Source organism: Schistocerca nitens, chromosome 6, assembly GCF_023898315.1.
Source record: "Schistocerca nitens isolate TAMUIC-IGC-003100 chromosome 6, iqSchNite1.1, whole genome shotgun sequence".
Taxonomy (NCBI): Eukaryota; Metazoa; Arthropoda; class Insecta; order Orthoptera; family Acrididae; genus Schistocerca; species Schistocerca nitens.
Genome location: NC_064619.1, coordinates 72,599,639 through 72,620,504, shown reverse-complemented (window position 1 = coordinate 72,620,504; position 20,866 = coordinate 72,599,639). Strand labels below are relative to the sequence as shown.

The 20,866-nt window shown below is 42.6% G+C and overlaps 1 protein-coding gene across 1 annotated transcript in view; it reads right to left on the bottom strand.

Annotated features, from left to right (window-relative positions):
• The window catches only part of LOC126263231 (uncharacterized), a 33,888-nt gene extending 16,183 nt beyond the window's left edge, over positions 1-17,705 (bottom strand). Inside the window, exon 1 of the mRNA XM_049960315.1 lies at positions 17,460-17,705. Coding sequence (XP_049816272.1) covers positions 17,460-17,705 — 246 coding nt within the window. The remainder of the gene's footprint in view (positions 1-17,459) is intronic.
• Positions 17,706-20,866: the final 3,161 nt, after the last annotated feature.

Genomic DNA, 20,866 nt, shown 5'->3' with positions numbered 1-20,866 from the left:
TTTTACAGCATAGTTTTCTGGGGTAAAACTAAATCAAGCTTAATAGATATCATCAAATTTCAGTAAAGAGCTATACGAATCATAACACATAATTCTCCAAGAAATCATTGTAGGCCCCTTTTCAAACAACTACAAATACTCACAATACCATCACTGTATATATTTAAAAGCATTCTGTGTACAAGAGCACATATGAAAAATCTACGTACAAATGAGCACTGCCACAATTATAATACTAAAAGTTGTAAGAATTTGTAAGTAGAAAGGGTAAGGACAACACAAATCCAAAAGCATGTAAATTATTTTGGAATAAAACTTTACAATGCTTTGCCAGTGTATGTGAAGGAAATAATAGACAAAGTAAAATTTAAGGCCGAGCTTAAAAATTACCTTTTAAGCAAAACTTTCTGTGACATAGATGAGTACTTTGATTGTGTGTAAATTTATTGCCAAAAATTTTAATTTATATGTCTAAATTTGTACTATAAAAATGCCTTGAAAGTGATATTCCATTATTATGTGTAGTACTTGTACTTGTATGATAACTATGTTGTGACAATGCCTACATCATGTAAGTAATTTACAGGAAGATAATAAAATAAAATGAGATGAAATGAAATGAAAAAGTGCTGACAGCAGTCCAGATAGTGCAATGACTGTGTGACGTCATAAGCGAGTGACTGCGTGTGAGATCGCTCTCCAAGTTTTTATATATTTTTAAGTTTCAGATACATATTTTAACGGTTTTGTGATAATATTTACTATATAAGTGACTTATTAGTGGTTTCTTCATTCACCTCTGCCTTTCTTGTGTTGTGACCTGATATTTGTGAGTGTTTCGTATCGAGCAATGTATCCTCTTACCTGTGTTTACATTCCGCGCTGACCAGTTGCAGCAGTAGCGGCGCATCGAAAGCTAAGTACTAATTAATTGTTTGTGTATAGTGGTTTATTTAGGAACTTTAGTAGTCTTCAACTGGTGTTTTTTGTGTTTTCTGGTGAAATAATTTCAGAAGAACCTTTTGGGAACTGTTTTCAGCTTCGTTACTTTCTCATTAGACGTTTGATTCTCTTTCTGTATTAGTCTTTCGATATATTCACATTTGTTGTTTATTAATACTGTTAATAATAGTAGTTACTTCCCTTGTAGAGTAAGTTTGTAATTATTGTAGTCAGGTTTTTAACATCTTCTTATTGTAGTAGCGGAACTTAGAAAAAGTAAAATTTTACAATGAGTGAGAAGTGTGGGCTTTGCCGTAGGTTCGTGAGTAATGGATTGTGGTGTGAGACTTGTTCGAAGTATTTTCACTGGGGGGAATGCACTGGGGAAGCCAGTGGGCATTCTGGTGAGATCCTCTCCTGGAACTGCGGGTTATGTAGCAAGAGTAAGTTGATAGAGGAGCAGGAGCGTAAGATCTGTGCCCTTCAGGTGCAGTTAAAAAATGCACAGGAGGAGCTAGATAGGATGAGGAGGGAGAAGGGGGTTGGGGAATGGGAGCTGGCTGTTGGCAAGAGATCTGCTAGGAGAAGAAGATTTTCAGATAGTTTTACTATTGGTGTTTACAATAGATATGACCAACTGTCAGAGTCTAGTGGAGAGGAATCTCTAGTAGCTGTAGATGTAGGAAGTATGCAGCAGACCTCAGTAGTTACGGTGGCTAGAACAGTTGCAAAGTCGAAGAGGAAGAAGAAGGTTCTGCTATTAGGTAGTTCTCATGGCAGAGGTGTTGGCCAGCAGTTGCAGGAAGTGCTGGGGAATGAGTACCAGGTCACCAGCACTGTGAAGCCTAATGCAGGATTGGCTCAGGTGACTGTTAACATAGGGGGGTTATGTAGGGATTTTACTAAAGAGGATCAGGTAGTGATTGTGGGTGGGGCTGGTAATAATATTGATAGGGATGGGGGGTATGACATAGTTGGTGACCTGGAAAAGATAGCCACTCAGACTGGCAACACGAATGTGCATTTCATGGTACTGTTTCAGCGTCACGATCGGCCTCATCTTAATACGGCCATCAGGCGTAATAACATGAGACAAGATTTTAAACATGGCTGCAGCAGCAACTGTTAAAATTCTTCACAATAAAGGATGACAGCCAAAAACAGTTGCAGGATAGAATTTTTTTTTATTAAAATTATTGACCAAGGTTTCGGTACATATAAATATACCTTCATCAGAAGTAAAACTTCTAAAATTACATCATGCCATGGAGAATAATAAAACAATTATGCCAAAGGCGTCGTCAGTAATTTAAAACATCATGTTATACAAATGGAGATGATGTTTTAAATTACTGACGATGCCTTTGGCATAATTGTTTTATTATTCTCCATGGCATGATGTAATTTTAGAAGTTTTACTTCTGATGAAGGTATATTTATATGTACCGAAACCTTGGTCAAGAATTTTAATAAAAAAAACTCTATCCTGCAACTGTTTTTGGCTGTCATCCTTTATTGTGAATAACATGAGACTTGGGGGTGCGCTGATGACAGAAAGCATGGGTCACATTTCAGTAGTGTTGGTGGAGTCTATCAGCAGGACGGGTTTCACTAGACATGACCTGCACCTCAACAGGTATGGGAAGGGGAGGTTGGCAAAGCTTATAGGTAACAGCATAGGTGGGGTTGGTGGGATCACTCATGGGAAAATTCCTGCAGTAGTGGGTGTTAGAGCTGCACCTTTTTTAGATTGAAGTCAGCTGATAGGTATTCCTGCTTAAGGGAAGTCTCTCTAACAAAGGAACCACTTTTGACAAAGCGTAGGTATCCGCGTAATGAGGGCATTAGTATATTTCATCAAAATATACAAGGTATTAGAGATAAAGTTAGTGAACTGCTTATAGATATTGACTCTGAAATTATTGGTATATCTGAACACTTCTTAAATAAGGAGATAATTCAGAGGCTTCCTTTACCAGGATACAGGTTGGCTGGCAGCTTTTCGAGGAGCTCTTTGCGGTGTGGGGAAGTAGCCATGTATGTGAAAAACGGCATCCCATTTGAGTCAATTGATGTTTCAAAGTACTGCATTGAAAATGTGTTTGAATGTTGTGCAGGTGTGGTTAAATTTAATGGAGCTAAACTTCTAACTGTTGTTATTTATAGATCCCCAGACTCCGATTTCACAACATTTTTGCTAAAGCTAGAGGAGGTTCTTGGTTCACTTTATAGGAAATACAAAAAGTTAGTTAGATGTGGTGACCTCAATATTAATTGTATAAGTGATTGTGCAAGGAAGAGGATGCTGGTAGACCTCCTTAATTCATATAATCTTATGCAAACCATATTCTTTCCAACAAGAGTGCAAGGGAACAGTAGAACAACCATAGACAACATTTTTGTTCATTCCTCATTACTAGAAGGGCATTCTGTTAGCAAAAAGGTGAATGGCCTTTCAGATCATGATGCACAAATTTTAACTCTAAAAGATTTTTGTGCTGCAACACATGTTAAATATAGTCATCAGCTGTTTAGGAAAGCTGAACCAGTTGCTGTAGAGACCTTTGTAAACCTTATCAAGGAACAAGAGTGGCAAGATGTTTATATCGCTGATACAGTAGACCATAAATATAATGCCTTTCTTAAGACTTTTCTCGTGCTCTTTGAAAGTTGCTTTCTGTTAGAATGTTCAAAACAGGGTACTAGCACAAACAGGCAGCCTGGGTGGCGACTAGAGGGATAAGAATATCTTGTAGAACAAAGTGGCAATTATATCAAAATGTTAGAAACAGTCAAAATCTAAATGCGGCAGCCCATTACAAACAGTATTGTAAGGTGCTTAAAAATGTTATTAGGAAGGCAAAAAGTATGTGGTATGCAGATAGAATAGCTAAGTCTCGGGATAAAATTAAAACCATATGGTCAGTCATAAAGGAAGTGGCTGGTCTGCAGAGACAGGTAGAGGATATAGAATCAGTGCATAGTGGGAATGTCTGTGTTACTCATAAGTTGCATATATGTACAGTATTTAATAATCACTTTCTGAATATAGCAGGTGAACTAAATAGAAACCTAGTCCCAACAGGGAATCATATAGCGCTCTTAGAAAAAGATGTTCCGAGACTGTTACCTGAAATGCTCCTCCATGATACTGACAAGAGGGAGATTGAGTTAATAATTAAATCACTAAAGACCAAGAACTCTCATGGATATGACGGGGTATCTAGCAGAATACTGAAGTATTGTTCTATGTATGTTAGCCCAGTACTTAGCCATATCTGTAACTTTTCCTTTAGGAGTGGTCGGTTTCCTGACCGATTAAAGTACTCGGTAGTGGAGCGACTTTATAAAAAAGGAGACATTGATAATGTTGACAATTTTAGACCTATTTCTATGCCATTGGTGTTTGCTAAAGTTATCGAGAAGGTTGTGTATACAAGATTACTGGAGCATTTAAATTCACATAATTTGCTGTCAAATGTACAGTTTGGTTTTAGAAATGGTTTAACAACTGAAAATGCTATATTATCTCTTCTCTGTGAGGTTTTGGACGGATTAAATAAAAGGTTGCGAACGCTAGGTGTTTTCTTTGATTTAATGAAGGCTTTTGACTGTGTTGACCACAAAATATTGCTGCAGAAGTTGGACCATTATGGAGTAAGAGGAGTAGCTTACAATTGGTTTGCCTCTTACTTTAAGAACAGAAAGCAAAAGGTAATTCTCTGGAGTATTGAGAGTGGTAGTGATGTTCAGTCCCAAAGGGGCACTGTTAATTGGGGTGTTCCCCAAGGGTCGGTGCTGGGGCCACTGCTGTTTCTTATTTATATAAAGGATAAGCCTTCTACTATTACAGGTGATTCAAAAATACTTCTGTTTGCTGATGACACCAGTTTGATAGTGAAGGATCTTGTGTGTAGTATTGAAGCAGTATCAAATAATGTAGTTCATGAAATAAGTTCGTGGCTTGTGGAAAATAATTTGATGCTAAATCACAGTAAGACACAGTTTTTACAGTTTCTAACTCACAATTCAACAAGAACCGATATTTTGATCCGACAGAAAGGGCATATTATAAGCGAGACGGAACAGTTCAAGTTCCTAGGCGTTCAGATAGATAGTAACTGTTGTGGAAAGCCCATGTCCAGGATCTTGTTCAGAAACTAAATGCTGCTTTATTTACCATTAGAACAGTATCTGAAATAAGTGACACTTCAACACGAAAAGTAGTCTACTTTGCATGTTTTCATACGCTTATGTTGTATGGTATTATTTTTTGGGGTAATTCTTCTGATTCAAAAAGGGTATTTTTGGCTCAAAAATGGGCTGTTCGAGCTATATGTGGTGTAAGTTCGAGAACCTCTTGTCGACCCCTATTCATAGTCTGGGAATTCTGACATTGCCCTCACAGTATATATTTTCTTTAATGTCGTTTTTGTTAGAAATATTAGCCTATTCCCAAGAGTTAGCAGCTTGCATTCAGTTAATACTAGACAGAAATCCAATCTGCATGTGGAATGCACTTCCTTGACTCTTGTGCAGAAAGGATTGCAGTATTCTGCTGCATCCATTTTCAATAAGCTACCACAAGAACTCAAAAATCTTAGCAATATCCCAAACGCTTTTAAGTCTAAACTGAAGAGTTTCCTCACGGCTCACTCCTTCCATTCTGTCGAGGAGCTCCTGGAAGAGCTGAAAAATTAATCAAATTCCAGTGTTACATTGTTGATTTTCTTTATTTAAACTTACGGCTTGTCACCTGAATATGTTTTTTTATATCTAATTTTATCTGTTTCTAATATCGTGTTATAATTTCATGTATTGACTCGTTCCATGACCATGGAGACTTCTCCTTAATTTGGTCTCATGGAACAATAAATAAATAAATAAATAAATCAAGTTAAAAAGAATGGAGTACAACAGTCACGCAGCTCCTCACAAGCCTGACATTCCTGCAGTCAGTGCTAAGTGACACTGGGCAGCTGATGGCTCGACACTTTTGAGTGATGAATTATGTTGTAGTCTGTGGCGATCTGATGGAGAACTTTGGGTTTGAGGAAGGCTTCAAGAATTTAACCTGCCGTTATGTGTAGAGCCAGTAGCTTTATTTATTTATTTTTTTATTTACTTAGCATCCTTGTATCTTATCATTATAAAAATGATATAGGATTTGTCATACACTGCCTTACATAGAAAATAGGACATGAAAAGATTTACAATTATATGTCCATAAATAAAATAGTATTACATATAATATGAAACCATAAACATAACAACATTCATAATATGCTAAATTAGAATATTAAATGAATACAATTTAGTTTTCAATGAGCATTTCGGGTCATTATGAGATCCATTATCATTTAGCTACAATATAGCAGGTCAGCAACTGGGAGTAGGCATTAGGAGTGGTTTAAAATGGAATGATCATATAAAGTTGATCGTCGGTAAAGCAGATGCCAGACTGAGGTTGATTGGAAGAATCCTAAGGAAATGCAATCCGAAAACAAAGGAAGTAGGTTACAGTATGCTTGTTCTCCCACTGCTTGAATACTGCTCAGTAGTGTGGGATCCGTACCAGATAGGGTTGATAGAAGAGATAGAGAAGATCCAACGGAGAGCAGCGCGCTTTGTTACAGGATCATTTAGTAATTGTGAAAGCGTTACGGAGATGATAGATAAACTCCAGTGGAAGACTCTGAAGGAGAGATGCTCAGTAGCTCGGTACAGGCTTTTGTTGATGTTTCGAGAACATACCTTCACCGAGGAGTCAAGCAGTATATTGCTCCCTCCTATGTATATCTCTCAAAGAGACCATGAGGATAAAATCAGAGAGATTAGAGCCCACACAGAGGCATACAGACAATCCTTCTTTCCACGAACAATACGGGACTGGAATAGAAGTGAGAACCGATAGAGGTACTCAAGGTACCCTCCGCCACACACCGTCAGGTGGCTTGCGGAGTATGGATGTAGATGTAGATGTAGATTATGATGAAGGAAATAAGCTACTGTATATTGAATGTTGGTGATTTAAGTATTCTTTGACACTATAAAAACTCTTGCTAATTAACATTTTTTAAAGCTATTTTTTGAATATGTGGAATTTTGGTATACTTTTAATTTCCTTTGGTAGTGCACTAAATAAAATTTTTGGCTGATAAAGAACACTTTTTTGATACATATATTTTGTGTGACTTTCTCTATGAAATTCTTCTCTATTTCTCGTTTTGTAGTTATGAACTTGACTGTTTAACAAAGAATGTTCCTGGTGTGCCTTCATAATAGATACATGGTAGAGTCATGATTTGTAGTTCCTTGAAAACTTTTTTACATGTTTCTCTGTGTGTCATACCTCTGATTATCCTTATTGCCCTCTTTTGAAGCACAAATGAGTGTTTGGCCAAACTGGTATTCCCCCAAAATAATATACCATATCTTACTGTGCAATGTATGAGGAGTGCAAACTATGAACATAACACTGCATCAACACTACAGGAAATTTTTAGTATTCTAAGAACATAACAATACTGACTTAATTTTTTGTTTAACATTTCTGTGTGCTTCTCCCACATTAAATATTCATCTAGCCATTCTCCTAAAAATTTAGTATTGGGGTGTTTGCTCTATCTTATGCTGCCCAAGTTCCACAGTTAGGTTAGATTTTACTTTGTTATATGTCTGAAAGTATGGAGGAGGTGGTGTTACAGTATGTGGATGTTTTTCATTGTTATGATGTGGTCCCCTTATTGTGCTTAATAAAATGGTAAATGTGGAAGAGCATAGAATGTTGTGTATTGTATACAGCACATGAACAGTTCAGGGATGATCATTGTTTGCATTATGACAATGCACCCCATCATAAGGCAGCATCTGTGAGGCAATGATTTGTGAATGATCTTGTTGTTGTGATCTTCAGTCCAGAGACTGGTTTGATGCAGCTCTCCATGCTACTCTATCCTGTACAACATTCTTCATCTCCCAGTACCTACTGCAACCTACATCCTTCTAAATCTGTTTAGTGTATTCGTCTCTTGGTATCCCTCTACGATTTTTACCCTCCACGCTGCCTTCCAATACTAAATTGGCGATCCCTTGATGCCTCAGAACATCTCCTACCAACCAGCTGGTCCCTTCTTCTAGTAAAGTTGTGCCACAAATTTCTCTTATCCCCAATTCTGTTCAATACCTCCTCATTAGTTATGTGATCTACCCATCTAATCTTCAGCATTATTCTGTAGCAACACATTTTGAAAGCTTCTATTTTCTTCATGTCCAAACTATTTATCGTCCACATTTCACTTCCACACATGGCTACACTCCATACAAATACTTTCAGAAACGACTTCCTGACACTTAAATCTATACCCGATGTTAACAAATTTCTCTTCTTCAGGAATGCTTTCCTTACCATAGCCAGTCTACATTTTATATCCTCTCTACTTCGACTGTCATCAGTTGTTTTGCTCCCTAAATAGCAAAACTCCTTTACTACTTTAAGTGTCTCATTTCCTAATCTAACTCCCTCACCGTCAACCGACTTAATTTGACTACATTCCATTATCCTCATTTTGCTTTTGTTGATGTTCAACTTATATCCTACTTTCAAGACACTGTCCATTCCATTCAACTGCTCTTCCAGGTCCTTTAGAATTATTATGTCATCGGCAAACCTCAAAGTTTTTATTTCTTCTCCATTGATTTTAATTCCTACTCCAAATTTTTCTTTTGTTTCCTTTACTGCTTGCTCAATATACAGATTGAATGACATCGGGGAGAGGCTACAACCCTGTCTCACTCCCTTCCCAAACAATGCTTCCCTTTCGTGTCCCTCGACTCTTATAACTGCCATCTGGTTTCTGTACGAATTGTAAATAGTCTTTCGCTTCCTGTATTTTACCCCAGCCACCTTCATAATTTGAAAGAGAGTATTCTAGCAACGTTGTCAAGAGCTTTCCCTAAATCTACAAATGCTAGAAATGTAGGTTTGCCTTTACTTAATCTATCTTCTAAGATAAGTCCTAGGGTCAGTATTGTCTCACATGTTCCAACATTCAACGGAATCCAAACTGATCTTCCCCGAGGTCGGCTTCTACCAGATTTTCCATTTGTCTGTGAAGAATTCGTGTTAGTATTTTGCAGCTGTGACTTATTAAACTGATAATTCGGTAATTTTCACATGTGTCAACACCTGCTTTCTTTGGGATTGGAAGAATATAATTCTTCTTGAGGTCTGAGGGTATTTTGCCTGTCTCATACATCTTGCTCACCAGATGGTACAGTTTTGTCAGGGCTGGCTCTCCGAAGGCTATCAGTAGTTCTAATGGAATGTTGTCTACTCCCGGGGCCTTGTTTCCACTTAGGTATTTCAGTACTCTGTCAATCTCTTCATGCAGTATCATATCTCCCATTTGATCTTCATCTACATCCTCTTCCATTTCCATAATATTGTCCTCAAGAACATCACCCTTGTATAGAACCTCTATATACTCATTCCACCTTTCTGCTTTCCCTTCTTTACTTAGAACTGGGTTTCTGTCTGAGCTCTTGAAATGGACTGGCTTGCCTGGAATCCTGATCTGAACCCTATGGAACATCTTTGGGATGAGTCAGAATGTCGAATTCATTCCAGACCCCAGCATCCTGCATCATTACCTTTTCAGCTCTCGAGTAAGAATGGGCTATCATTCCTCCATGGACATTCACAGACCTCATTGATAGTGAAGTCAGCAGAGTTGAAGCTGTCATAAGAGCGAATGTTGGACACACCCCATATTAATGCCCAATAATTGGTGTCTGCATACTTTTGATCAGGTAGGGTAATTTGACTTCATTCAGTTGTCAGGCTGCTGATGGTAAATTAGACTGTATTCTTTGTGTGGCAGTGGTTTTGGTGTTGTTTTGCAGTCATAGGGGATGTGAGAAATGACGAAATGGTGTCTCCATTATTTTCTGTGTAGCTTCTTTGTACAGGTGTGTGAGGTACGGGTCCAACAACTAACACAAAGCAAATAGTCCGGCTACCCAATGTGGACCCCTGTTTCTACAAAGGCAAGAGTTTTCATGCAGCCAAAATAATATTTGTAAAGACACACCTGTCACAACATCACACTAAAAATTCAGTCGAATGATGTGGTACTTATTACCTTTATTTTTGTTGATCTGTATGTTTTCTTTTATGCTATATATTAGGAAGCTCATTTGTCTCTTAATCTCTGTCGCTGAACTCACACTCAGGTGTCACGGTAGGAGGAAGATGAAGGCACTGGAATGACACAGCTACACATTTTATAAATTAAGGGCGCCATCATTGTCAAGGCGAGTAGCTTTAGTTTGGAGTTCCTGGCTCAGTTTCCAAGAAAATGAAAAAAAAATCGCAACTTTCAAGTAAACATCACCGAAAGTCATCGAAATTATGACAAAAAAGTTTTTTCATGTTTTTTCCCAAAATATCAAAAAGTAACAACGAAAATGGTTACCAGAAGTGCACAAATAAAATTACTTGTTTTCCACTCATCTTCATTTCTTTACAATCACGTTTCTTGAATTTTTCCATCATTTTTCGTGTATTTTCTATAGTCTTCAAGTTTTTCATCACTTTCTTCAAATTCGCGTTTATAATGGCCCATTATTCCCCTATCATTTTTTTCAAATTTTGTAACGCTTTCAGCAATATTTAGTTGAAATTTCGCAGTTTTTTTCATTTTCTTGGAAACTAAGCCATAGACCCCGAACTATAGTTGGTCAAAACAGTTTTTTAAGTAAACAATAATGACAATGTTTCAAGCACAATAAATTTGAGGGGGATGTTCGGGTTGGTTACACCAAACAACCCCCATTTAGCAGTAGTTCATTTATTCACCCAAACACAAGCAAGGCTCACAAAGAACTGACATGGCGGAAGAGATCAAAGAAATGCTCAGAGTTCAAAGACGAACGCATATCGATGCTGGTGTCGACCTCATCGGTGCCACATATCCCCCCTCCCCCCCCCCCCTCCCGCAGTACGGAGTACTCCTGAGAGGCCGAGGGGGGTGGGTGACTAAGGTGTCGGCAGGGGTGGTCCGTGGTCCGTGGGAGCCGGTCCACGGTCAGCTCGACAGCGTCGTCGGGGAGCTGTGTGGGTAGACGTCGTGAGGGGAGGTTTGGCCACTGAACCTGAAAGTCGTTGAAGCGAGCCGGGCGTCGTACTGGGTGTGTTGGTCATGCAGCGACAGGTAGGCCGGCAATTTGCAGGTGGAACGGAGCGACGACGACGATGTCTCCGGTGGGTGTGGCGAACACACGAAGCATGTCCAGGTCGACGTCGGGTGGGAGGGGAACAAATTTCACCAGGTGGCAGGGAATGGCGGAGGTTGTGTCATGAGCACTGGATGAAGAGAAACACACGACGAACAGTGTATAATCGTGCAGTATTATTGAGATGTCGTGGATTATGTCTGGGGGGACAAGCACAAACACCTCGAGCGAGGGCACATTCAAAATGAGGGTGCGTGAGAAACCTCGACAGGGCGAGGCAGGCGATGGTGGAGAGGTCGAAGGGACCGGCGAAGGGCATGGTGGCGATGGCGTGATCGTAGGTAAGCTTGACGTGGGGGGCATGTGGTCACTCGACGGAGTGCGTGAGACCGAAGTAGAGGGCGAGGTTGGAGAAGAGCTTGAAGAATGGAGCTGGGAGTCATGAGACCGAGTGTGTAAGTCCAACGTGGAGGGAGTCATCAGAGCGTTGTGGACCATGACAGTGAGTGGCGTGGTCATGGCCTGAAGGGAGGTAGAAGAAGACTCGACATGAGCAAGCTTAAGTCTGTTGAGAGAGACTGTAACAGTTGAAGCTTTCATCTGCATGTCATAGGTGTTGGCTGAGCGCCGGAGAACTCGGTACAGGCCGGTATATGGAGGTTGGAGGGCAGCACGGACAGTGTCATCTCAGAGCATGACGTACTCACAATTGTCCAGAGATTTTGGGACGTGAACCTTAGGGCGGGAGTGTCTGGCGGGCGGAGGGATATGAAGGTTGATGAAGTGGTATCTGATGCGGTCCACGAAGGAAGGTAAGTCAGACTGAGGGAGAGAAGCAAAAGGGCTCACAAGTTCGCCAGGGAGAACAATGTTCTGGCCATATACGAACTCGGTTATTGTGCCTTTGAGGTCTTCCTTATAGATCGCACGAATGCTGAGTAGCACAAGGGGAAGGGCCTCCGTCCATAGTCGTGGCATTGAAGAGCTGCCTTGAAAGTGTGGTGCCAGCGCTCAACTAGCCCATTGCTTTGCGGGTGACATGCTGTGGTATAGTTGCGCTGGATGCCGCAAATGTTAGAAATGTTGTTGAACAGGGCCGACTCAAATTGTCTGCCCTGGTCAGTCATGATGATAGCTGGACATCCGAAACGCGATACCCATGGCTCGACGAAAGCTTGAGCAACAGTTTCTTCAGTAATATTGGGGAGTGTGACAGCCTTGACCCAGCGAGTTGTTCGGTTGACAGACGAGAGAACATAACGAAAGCTGCTAGAGGGGGGGAGAGGGCCAACAATGTCCATATGAATATGCAGGAAACGCCCAGGAGGGATCGAAAAGGCGCCGAGGGGGGGGGGGTGAAATGTGCTTGTGTACTTTGCAGGTTGGCACGCTACGCAGGAGTGTGCCCATTCCTGGCAGTCTTTGTTGACATTTCTCCACACAAAGCACTCCGCTACGAGGCGGGCAGATGCACGAACACTGGGGTGGGCTAAATTATGCAATGCGTTGAAGACAGCTCGATGGAGCGTGGTTGGGATGAGGGGGTGTAACGTGCCCGTACTGTCGTCGCACCAGATCTCACCAGAAATGCCAGGGAAGTGTTGCGGACGAAATGTAGTGGAGAGGTAGAGTCTGAAATCAGGTTTTGTGTTTCCTCGTCAGCGGGTTGGAGGTTAGGCAGTTCAGAGAGGTCCAACAGCGAATGGACGGCGTCGACTCATGAAAGGAAATCAGCAACTATATTGTGAGCACCCTTTATGTGTCTGACATCGGCGGTGAACTGAGATATGAAGTCCATGTATTTGAAGCGGTGAGGAGGTGGATCAGCTGGTGGGTTTGTAATGGGCACAGCCAGGGTTTTGTGGTCTGTCAAAACATAGAAAGGGCGTCCCTCAACGTCAGTCTTAAAATGCTTGATCGCTTCGTAGACCACGAGCAACTCCCTGTCAAACGCGGAATATTTCCGTTGTGCACTGGTGAGCTTGCGCGAGAAGAGCTGAAGAGGCGAAGTTTGGTCATCGATTGTCTGGCTAAGAACAGCGCCGATGGCAGTATCGCTAGCATCTGTGGTGATGAAAAGCTGCACATTGGGCTGAGGATGTGCGATGGTGCAGGCCTCGGCAAGAAGATTTTTGAGGGCAGTGGAAGAGTCAGTCATAGCAGGGGTCCGTGGAACGGGCTGAGATCCAGAAGTGTTGGTGCCTGCTAATTCGTCCATCAGTAGAGCCTGAATCTCCTCAACTGAGGTAGAGGTTCGCGATACTAATTAACCGTCCCCAGAAAGCGCCGGAGCTCTTTGAATGATGAAGGTCTGGGTAGGTTTAGTATTGTTTGTACTTTCTCAGGGGGCAGTGAAATGCCATCGGCAGAGCCCCGAAAACCAAGAAAAGGGACAGCGGGTAGATGTAACTGCAATTTGTCCTGGTTGGTCTCAATGCCTGCTGCCGCGAGAGTGTTCATAACAGTTTGGACATGTCGAATGTTGTCCTTGATGGAGGAGCTGAACACAAGAATGTCATCAAGATATGCAATGCAGAATTTTAGGTCAAATAGCACTTCATTGATGAAGCGTTGTAAGGTCTGGGTTGCGTTTTTTAGACAGAAGGGCATGAACCGAAACTGCAATAACCCGATGGAGTGGTGATTGCTGTCTTCTCGATGTCTTCAGGTGCCATGGGGATCTGGTGGTAGGCCCCTTTGCAATCAATGACAGAGAACGTGGTTGCACCTGCGAGGGAACTGGTAAAGTCGGCAATGTTGGGTATGGCTTGGTGTCCATAATTGTTCATGCGTTTAGTCAACATTAGTCTCTGCACATGTGCTAGGACCAGTCTTTATTGGGTGTCATATGTATGGGCATAGACCAGCTACTGGCAGAGGGTTCGATGACGCTGGAGCTTAGTAGTTCAGAAATCTGTTTTTTAAGGTCGGAAAGGCGCTTGGGATCGGGGAACCTGTCGTGAGGCGAAGCTTGTGAACCGTGCCGTTGGTGACGACTGAAATGTTGCTGGCAGCACGGGAGGCGTTTTGTTTACGATGTGTGCCAGGTGTGGCAGGTGAGGCGTAGTCGTGATGTTTGGAGCCACTCGGCGGATGCAATGGGACCCGAGGCGGCGAAGTGTCCCAGGAGGCAACGTGACAAGAGAGCCGCTGGCCCGGAGCAGTGGCACCATGGTCGGGTGAGCTCGGTAGAGCTTGTGAGCCGTTGGTGAGTCCATTGTCCGAGGGCGCGACCTGTGGCAGCACAGTCGCGGGCGAAACGCTTGGTGCGCACTTGCTGAAGTTGCATAGTTTGAGATGCTGTCCGCAAGGGGCGGGGTAGGAGCCGTCAGTTAGGAAACACGTGACGCTCGTCGCGCATGATCACTTGTGTCCAGCCGAGTGTCAAATGCTGCCGTGTTAGGAGGGTGTGACACTGCGGAGCTGTCAGTACATTTTATGGCAGTCTTGATAGCACAGTTTTGAGGGGTAGCGGGAGGTAAACACATGGAGGCTCGATTGCTGATACTGCAAGCAGATTCGGCGCACTCACTGACCTTGCTTTGTCCTTGCTGTAGTGTCTGTATTTTCTTTGCTGCATCTGAGAACTAGAGCTGTGTTTCGTGGAGCTGGAGGGAGAGCTCGAAGTTTTCCTTGCATAGACGAGCGACGTTTTCAAGCTCGACAAGGCACTTGTGCGTTGTTTCTTGTAATGTCGTCGACAGAGACGAGCATGTACAGATGAGATGAGCCCAGACTGATGTGTCACGGGGGGGTTTGCTCGACAGAGCACAGGGGAAGTGAGTCTTGGACGGGTGATGAAACACGGTGTTTCGCACTAGGTTGGTGAAAGTTTGTGGTGTCGAAAGAAGTCAATGCCTAGTATAGGTTTGTCAATTTCGCACACTAAAAAAGCCCACTCGAGGTTGCAGTTGGCGGAGATTGAAACATCGTGGGAAGTTGAACCCGAGCATTGTAGTTTAGTAGAATTCACAGCTTGCAGTGAAGTATGATGAGGGCGGATGTTCGACGACGCTAAGGATGTAGGCAGCAGAGAAACATCGGCGCCTGTGTCCACTAGGAAAAGGTATCCCGACGAAATGTCTTTAATGTAAAGCCGTCTGTAATTACCCGGTCGTTCCCAGACAGAATGGAGCACTGGGGGGTGCCTGTCATGTTGTGCACACCCGGACCTACCTGTGATGGGCGTTTGGGAAGTAGCAGGGTGGTCTGCAGTCCTGTGCTACCTCACCAAATCGTGTATGGAAGTAACAGTATGGGTAGTGCGGTTGCATTTCGTGCGGAAAGTTCGTTGCCAGTGGCGGTGGCCAGGGTTCAGTGGCTGCAGCAGGAGGGGGCGTGACTGTGGGTGGAGCCGGTGGCGTCCCAGTTACTTTTTTTCTGCTTCCCGTAGCGAGCGGAACAGTCGGCACAGTACGGCTCCGGCCGCGTCCGGCCGCAGGGCGATGAGCCTGAACCTAAGACTTGTCAGGTAGGCAGTGGATGGCGAAATAGAGCAGTGATGCCTCGTCTAGCTTGTCAGCAATTGTCATTCTTTGCTCCACAGTTTCAGGAGACCTTTGAGCCAGAGCAAAGCAGACGTGAGGAGATAGTTTATCTGACCAGATGGCGAGGAGAGCTGTGTCAGAGAATAAATCGGCGCTGACCAGGGCACGTAGCCCTCTCCAGAGCTGGGAAGGATTGTCGTTGCCTAGTTGCTCGACGTGGAGCACTTGCCGCTATTACTGCCTCAGTTGAGCGTGCAAGGCGAAGTAGAACTGTCTTTTTGGCTAGAGTGTACCGGTTAAATGAGTCCGGGGCATCAACCAGGTCAGTAATCAAGTCCTCCTGGTCGTGCAGGTGGGTAATGAGGCACAGAAATCTGGTTGACTCGTCAAGTTTGTAATGGTCGAACACTTCATCCACAATTTTGAACCAGGTTGTTGCTCTGTCGGGATTAAACGGCGGCAGCATCGGTAAGCGTTATACAATGTTCGGAAGAACAGGTTGAGTAGAGTTGTCGGGGTACTGCCTGAATCGAGCTGTTGTTGCTGTAGTACTTCAGGAGAGTGTGCCTCCAGGGATGTGGCAACGACGGCTGTACGAGGAACACCTGGGGGACTGCACTCCTTCACAATTATGGCGCCGCCTTCGGCTACTTGTGAGTGAACACATGATGCAGAACATTACCGTGAGGGTGGTATCGTCTGCCAAGTTACCTACCGACCTGCAGATACACCTGCTACCGCACTCGTTTGAGTCTATCGGCTCTCGCCTTCACATCACAGATCAGCACACCTAATTATCTTTGAGAATAAGGTTTTAAGAAGTTCTCTTTCAATGAAAAAGCTTCATCTCCCAAAAACATCATTACATAGTTTCATTACTTGGCAAATTTAAGTGTTCGTTCTGCAGTGCATGAAAGAATTCTGTGTATTCAAGAATTCCTCCATCAGACATTCTTCCATTTTTCCCCACATCAACAAATACGAATTCGTAATGTGCATTTACCAAAGCGGGTAAAACGACACTGTAGACGTTCTTGTAGTTCTCCAGAGTGAAGTGGCGGCAGAATGCGTATATGTTTTCCATCTATCGCTCCTCCGCAGTTTATAAATTGTCACTTTTCTTCAAATCCTTTCGCTATGTCTATCCATTCTCCTTTTGCTGTAGGAAACTGAAGCAAAACCAAAAACAGTTATTTAATATTTCTCCTCTTACAGGGAGAACAAGAACGAACAAAATCTACATGTATGTTTTTGCCTGAAATTCCAGAAGCGTAATATAGCATCGACTACATTTTAGATGATGCAAACGTGCACCAGTGCTTTGCAGCAGATAAGAAGAGATGATCTGAAGGAACATGGAGCTACAGGTATCAACGTGGCGAAGAAATTAGAATGGATGGAGCCCATACAAGCAATATATACTGAACAATTAATTAATTTAGTGTTAATACGAGGTTTGCTGAAAACTTTGATCCCACACACTGATTTATGTGATAGTGACATCTGTGAAGTCAGGCTGTTGTCAGCACCATTCAAAGCTTCTACACCTATTTCTCCTTCATCTCCTTCTACATCAGCAGGGTCTCAAACTTCTGTTACAGATCAAGGCACTGTTTCCATTAACACTTATTATGATCAATATGGTCATTATATGACCAGAGATTAGTAACAGTGGTGATTTTTTAACCAATGTTTCCAGTATGTTTTTGTGAGTTTTGTACCATGTAATAATGAGCTACAGATACTTCTGAAATAATAATTACTAACACATTGTCAATATTTTTAATTGCTTACCTTCATGACCTCTGGCTGAAGTGTTTCATAAATTGCTTTGCATGTCTCTGGAATTATATTTGACAACGACGGTGCAGATATTCCTGTGGCAAATTTTAAATCTTCGAGGGAGCGACCCGTTGCTAAAAACCGGAGAGTAGCTGTAAGACATTCCTCTACAGCAATGCTTTTTCTCATCACAGTGTCCCTCCGGCTGATTTTCTCCTTGGCGTTGTCCAGCAATGCATCAAATGTTTCACTGTTCATTTTTAAATAGTTTCGAAAGTCATCTGGATAATTGTCTCGTAGTTCTTTAATCAAGGAAGTATGATTGTGACGGTACCTGTATTCCTTAACCCAAGTACCAAGTTTTTTTTTTTTTTTTATTTATGGTCATGCTCATAGCTGCAATACCTACTGCTGTAGTAGCGAGGACAATACTTCTTCGTTCCTCTTTCGCACGAACATGTCTGCAATTAGAGCACTCGCTGCCCACGCGCCACACAAGATTTTAGAACTGACGAAACTCCACGGTCCACTCTTGTGCGCGGGTTTCGCAGTTTACTCGTAGACGCCTGCGCGGGGCACTCCTGCAAGAGCGTGTCCCTGAACTTCCCTCCACGCACCTGAGGGCCACAGTTCTGCGCGCGTTCAGGCGCGCGCGCAGATCCGACCCGCTCAGTCTCGCGGTTAGGAGCGTCCTTGTGAGGGCCGCTATTGTCGTGGTACAACATTTCTGGATGGTGAAGCACGTGGTCGAGAAACTGGGCGACAGATCTGGTGGTTGAGCCTTGCGAACTTGATGTATAAAAATGTCCGTTATTAAACTGTGAAGAAGGCAAAACCGGCATAGCTTGATGGCAGTTGGCCACGTGTGCATTTTGCACGAATGGCGGTGTTGCACACGGCACTGCTGTTACTGACGTTGCGGCGCGTAGAGGAACAAAGCACATGTGTGAATTTGGGTCCCTTTGAACTCTACACAAGCGATCAATCGTTACACGATTCTGGAAATCGTCCACTTCACCTTTCACGTGTTGGCATGCACAGTCCAGCGACACGAAACCTGAGTCCATTGTCTGAGGTGACAGCGTAACACTTGGCCACTGCAGAGCTGCAAAGTCTGAGGTTAACTTCATTGGACATTGCGAATCACTGTCCGTTAGCGGCGAAACAACCATTGGCAGGGGTTAAGAGAGGTCTGGTAGTAGTAGCTGAGCCTCCAAATCCTCGTATAAAACATTGGGTGAGGCAGCCATGGTGTCGAACATAAAACCTGTTGATTCTACACATCCGGCGTGGAAGTCGCGGAAGACGTAGAAACTTCGGGGTGAGCAATATGGGAAACGGGAATACGGGTAACTGTATACACAAGAAACTGTTCCCATAAATGTCTATACATACATGTATCTCAACACAAAGAAAGATTTATGTGTACACTGTACAAAGTAAAAAGGCTGAATGGAACATGGCGGCTTGTCAGAGTAGAGTTCAAAGATCATGCTTTACATCGTCATGTGACCTATCGATGCCACAAAATAAAGCATATCAAACTCCATTGAATTACAAAAATTTGTTATATCTATCTCAATCCTGCTGACTCATTAGATCTAATTCATAAAGAGAAATCGGTATCTAAGTATTTTCCAGTATAATTTCTCGTTCAAGTTAATCGCCAACAGCCCTGCTGCAGAGGTAACACCAGTACCCATCAGATAATTGAAGTCAAGTGTTCTCAGGCTTGCCTAGCACTGTTGGTAAGCAGAGTGCACTCAGCCCTTGTGAGGCCAGTTGAAGAGCTTCTTGATTGGGGAGTTGGCTCTGGCCACAAAAACTGACAATGGCTGGGAGAGCAATGTGGTGACTACATGCCCATCCATATCTGCATCCAGTGATACCTGTGGGCTGAGAATGATATGCCAGTTGGCCTGCACCATTGGGCCATCAAGACCTGTTCAGAAGGAGTTCAGTTTTAGTTTAAGTTAATGATTTGGTTCGTATTTATCAACTGGCACTCGAAATTACATATTCTCAGCTGCAGTTTTCCCTTCTTTTAGTAATGTGTCTTTCATCTAGACCCCACCGTCATTAAAATCAGGCCATCAAAAAATAACATAATTTGAACATGAACTCTAAGAAAAAACTGAAATTACATCTCCTTTCCATATTACTTCTTTATAATCTTAAAAAAATCCACAAAAAGTCTCTAGTGGACATAGTACTAATTTATTCTGCTACTTATTTTACATTACTAAGTATATATCCTACCACACAAAATTTATCAGCAAGAGATGATGTTAAATATAATAAAACTGATGATACAATAAAAACATGTTCTAATCTACATCTTTATTAGAAATATTTAAATTAATCTGAGTCTCAGTAATAACTGAATATGAATTTTCATCTGCTTTAATGTCTATATCAGGTTTTTTATGTGATTAACTTCTCTAAACTTTTAAACTATATTGGCCAAAAGGAATTTCTATTGTTTCTCTGGCACAGTACAGTTTATTACTTTTAATGTGATATTCAGAGTTAAAAATATTGTTTAAAAAGTAGCTAGTGCAAAACTTTTGTAACTATCTCTTATAGGTTTAGTCAATCTTTTCCTGAGTGTAGCGGCAGCCGCCCAGTCGAGAGGACGCGCAGCAGAGCTGCAGCAGCAGCACCTGTGTGATAAACAGTAAATTAATTTAGTCTTTGTTTTTTGTTCACATGCTTCTGCAAAGAAGTGAACTGTACGTGTGTATTTTACTGTGTAGACTAGTGGTTAGAAAATTAATCGCAATGTTTGTTTTTGCGTACGTCTTGTGAATATCGTTGAGTGGGGTGGCTTCCTAGCGTAAATTTTCCTTGTACAGAAATTTATTTCTGTTTAATAGCTTGCTGTCTTAGAGTTCAGTGAGAAATCTGCACACCAACTTTTAGTGATACTTTATTCTCCTTTGGTATGTTTTCAAGCTTAGTAGCTTCATTTGAGACCTTATATCTATTTTATAAACAGTACGATATGGTAGGGACTGTGCTTGTTGTGAGCGGACACAAGGAGAGTTGGCTGCTGTCCATAAACAGGTGAATGCTGCGTTGGCTAGCATTGACAAGCTTCTAGCTAATGTTCAAAGTTGCGGTGACGAGATCTGTGACACCTTTGGTGTCACTGGAATACCCTGGTGGCCCAGACATCACTGTGGCTTCCGATAGGCAACATCCGACTGGTCTGTCCTCACTCCATAGTGAGTGGTAGACAGTGGTGGGTTCGTGTGTCACAGGGTGAAAGGCGAAAGAGGGAGCGGGCTGTGCGGCTGACTCCCTACGTCTTAGCAACAGGTATGAGGTGCTTCCCAGCGTTCCCAGTGTTGATGATAACTCTGAGCCAGGACGGGATTCCTCTCCTGTTGGGCCAGCGGGCGATTTTCCTGCCCAGT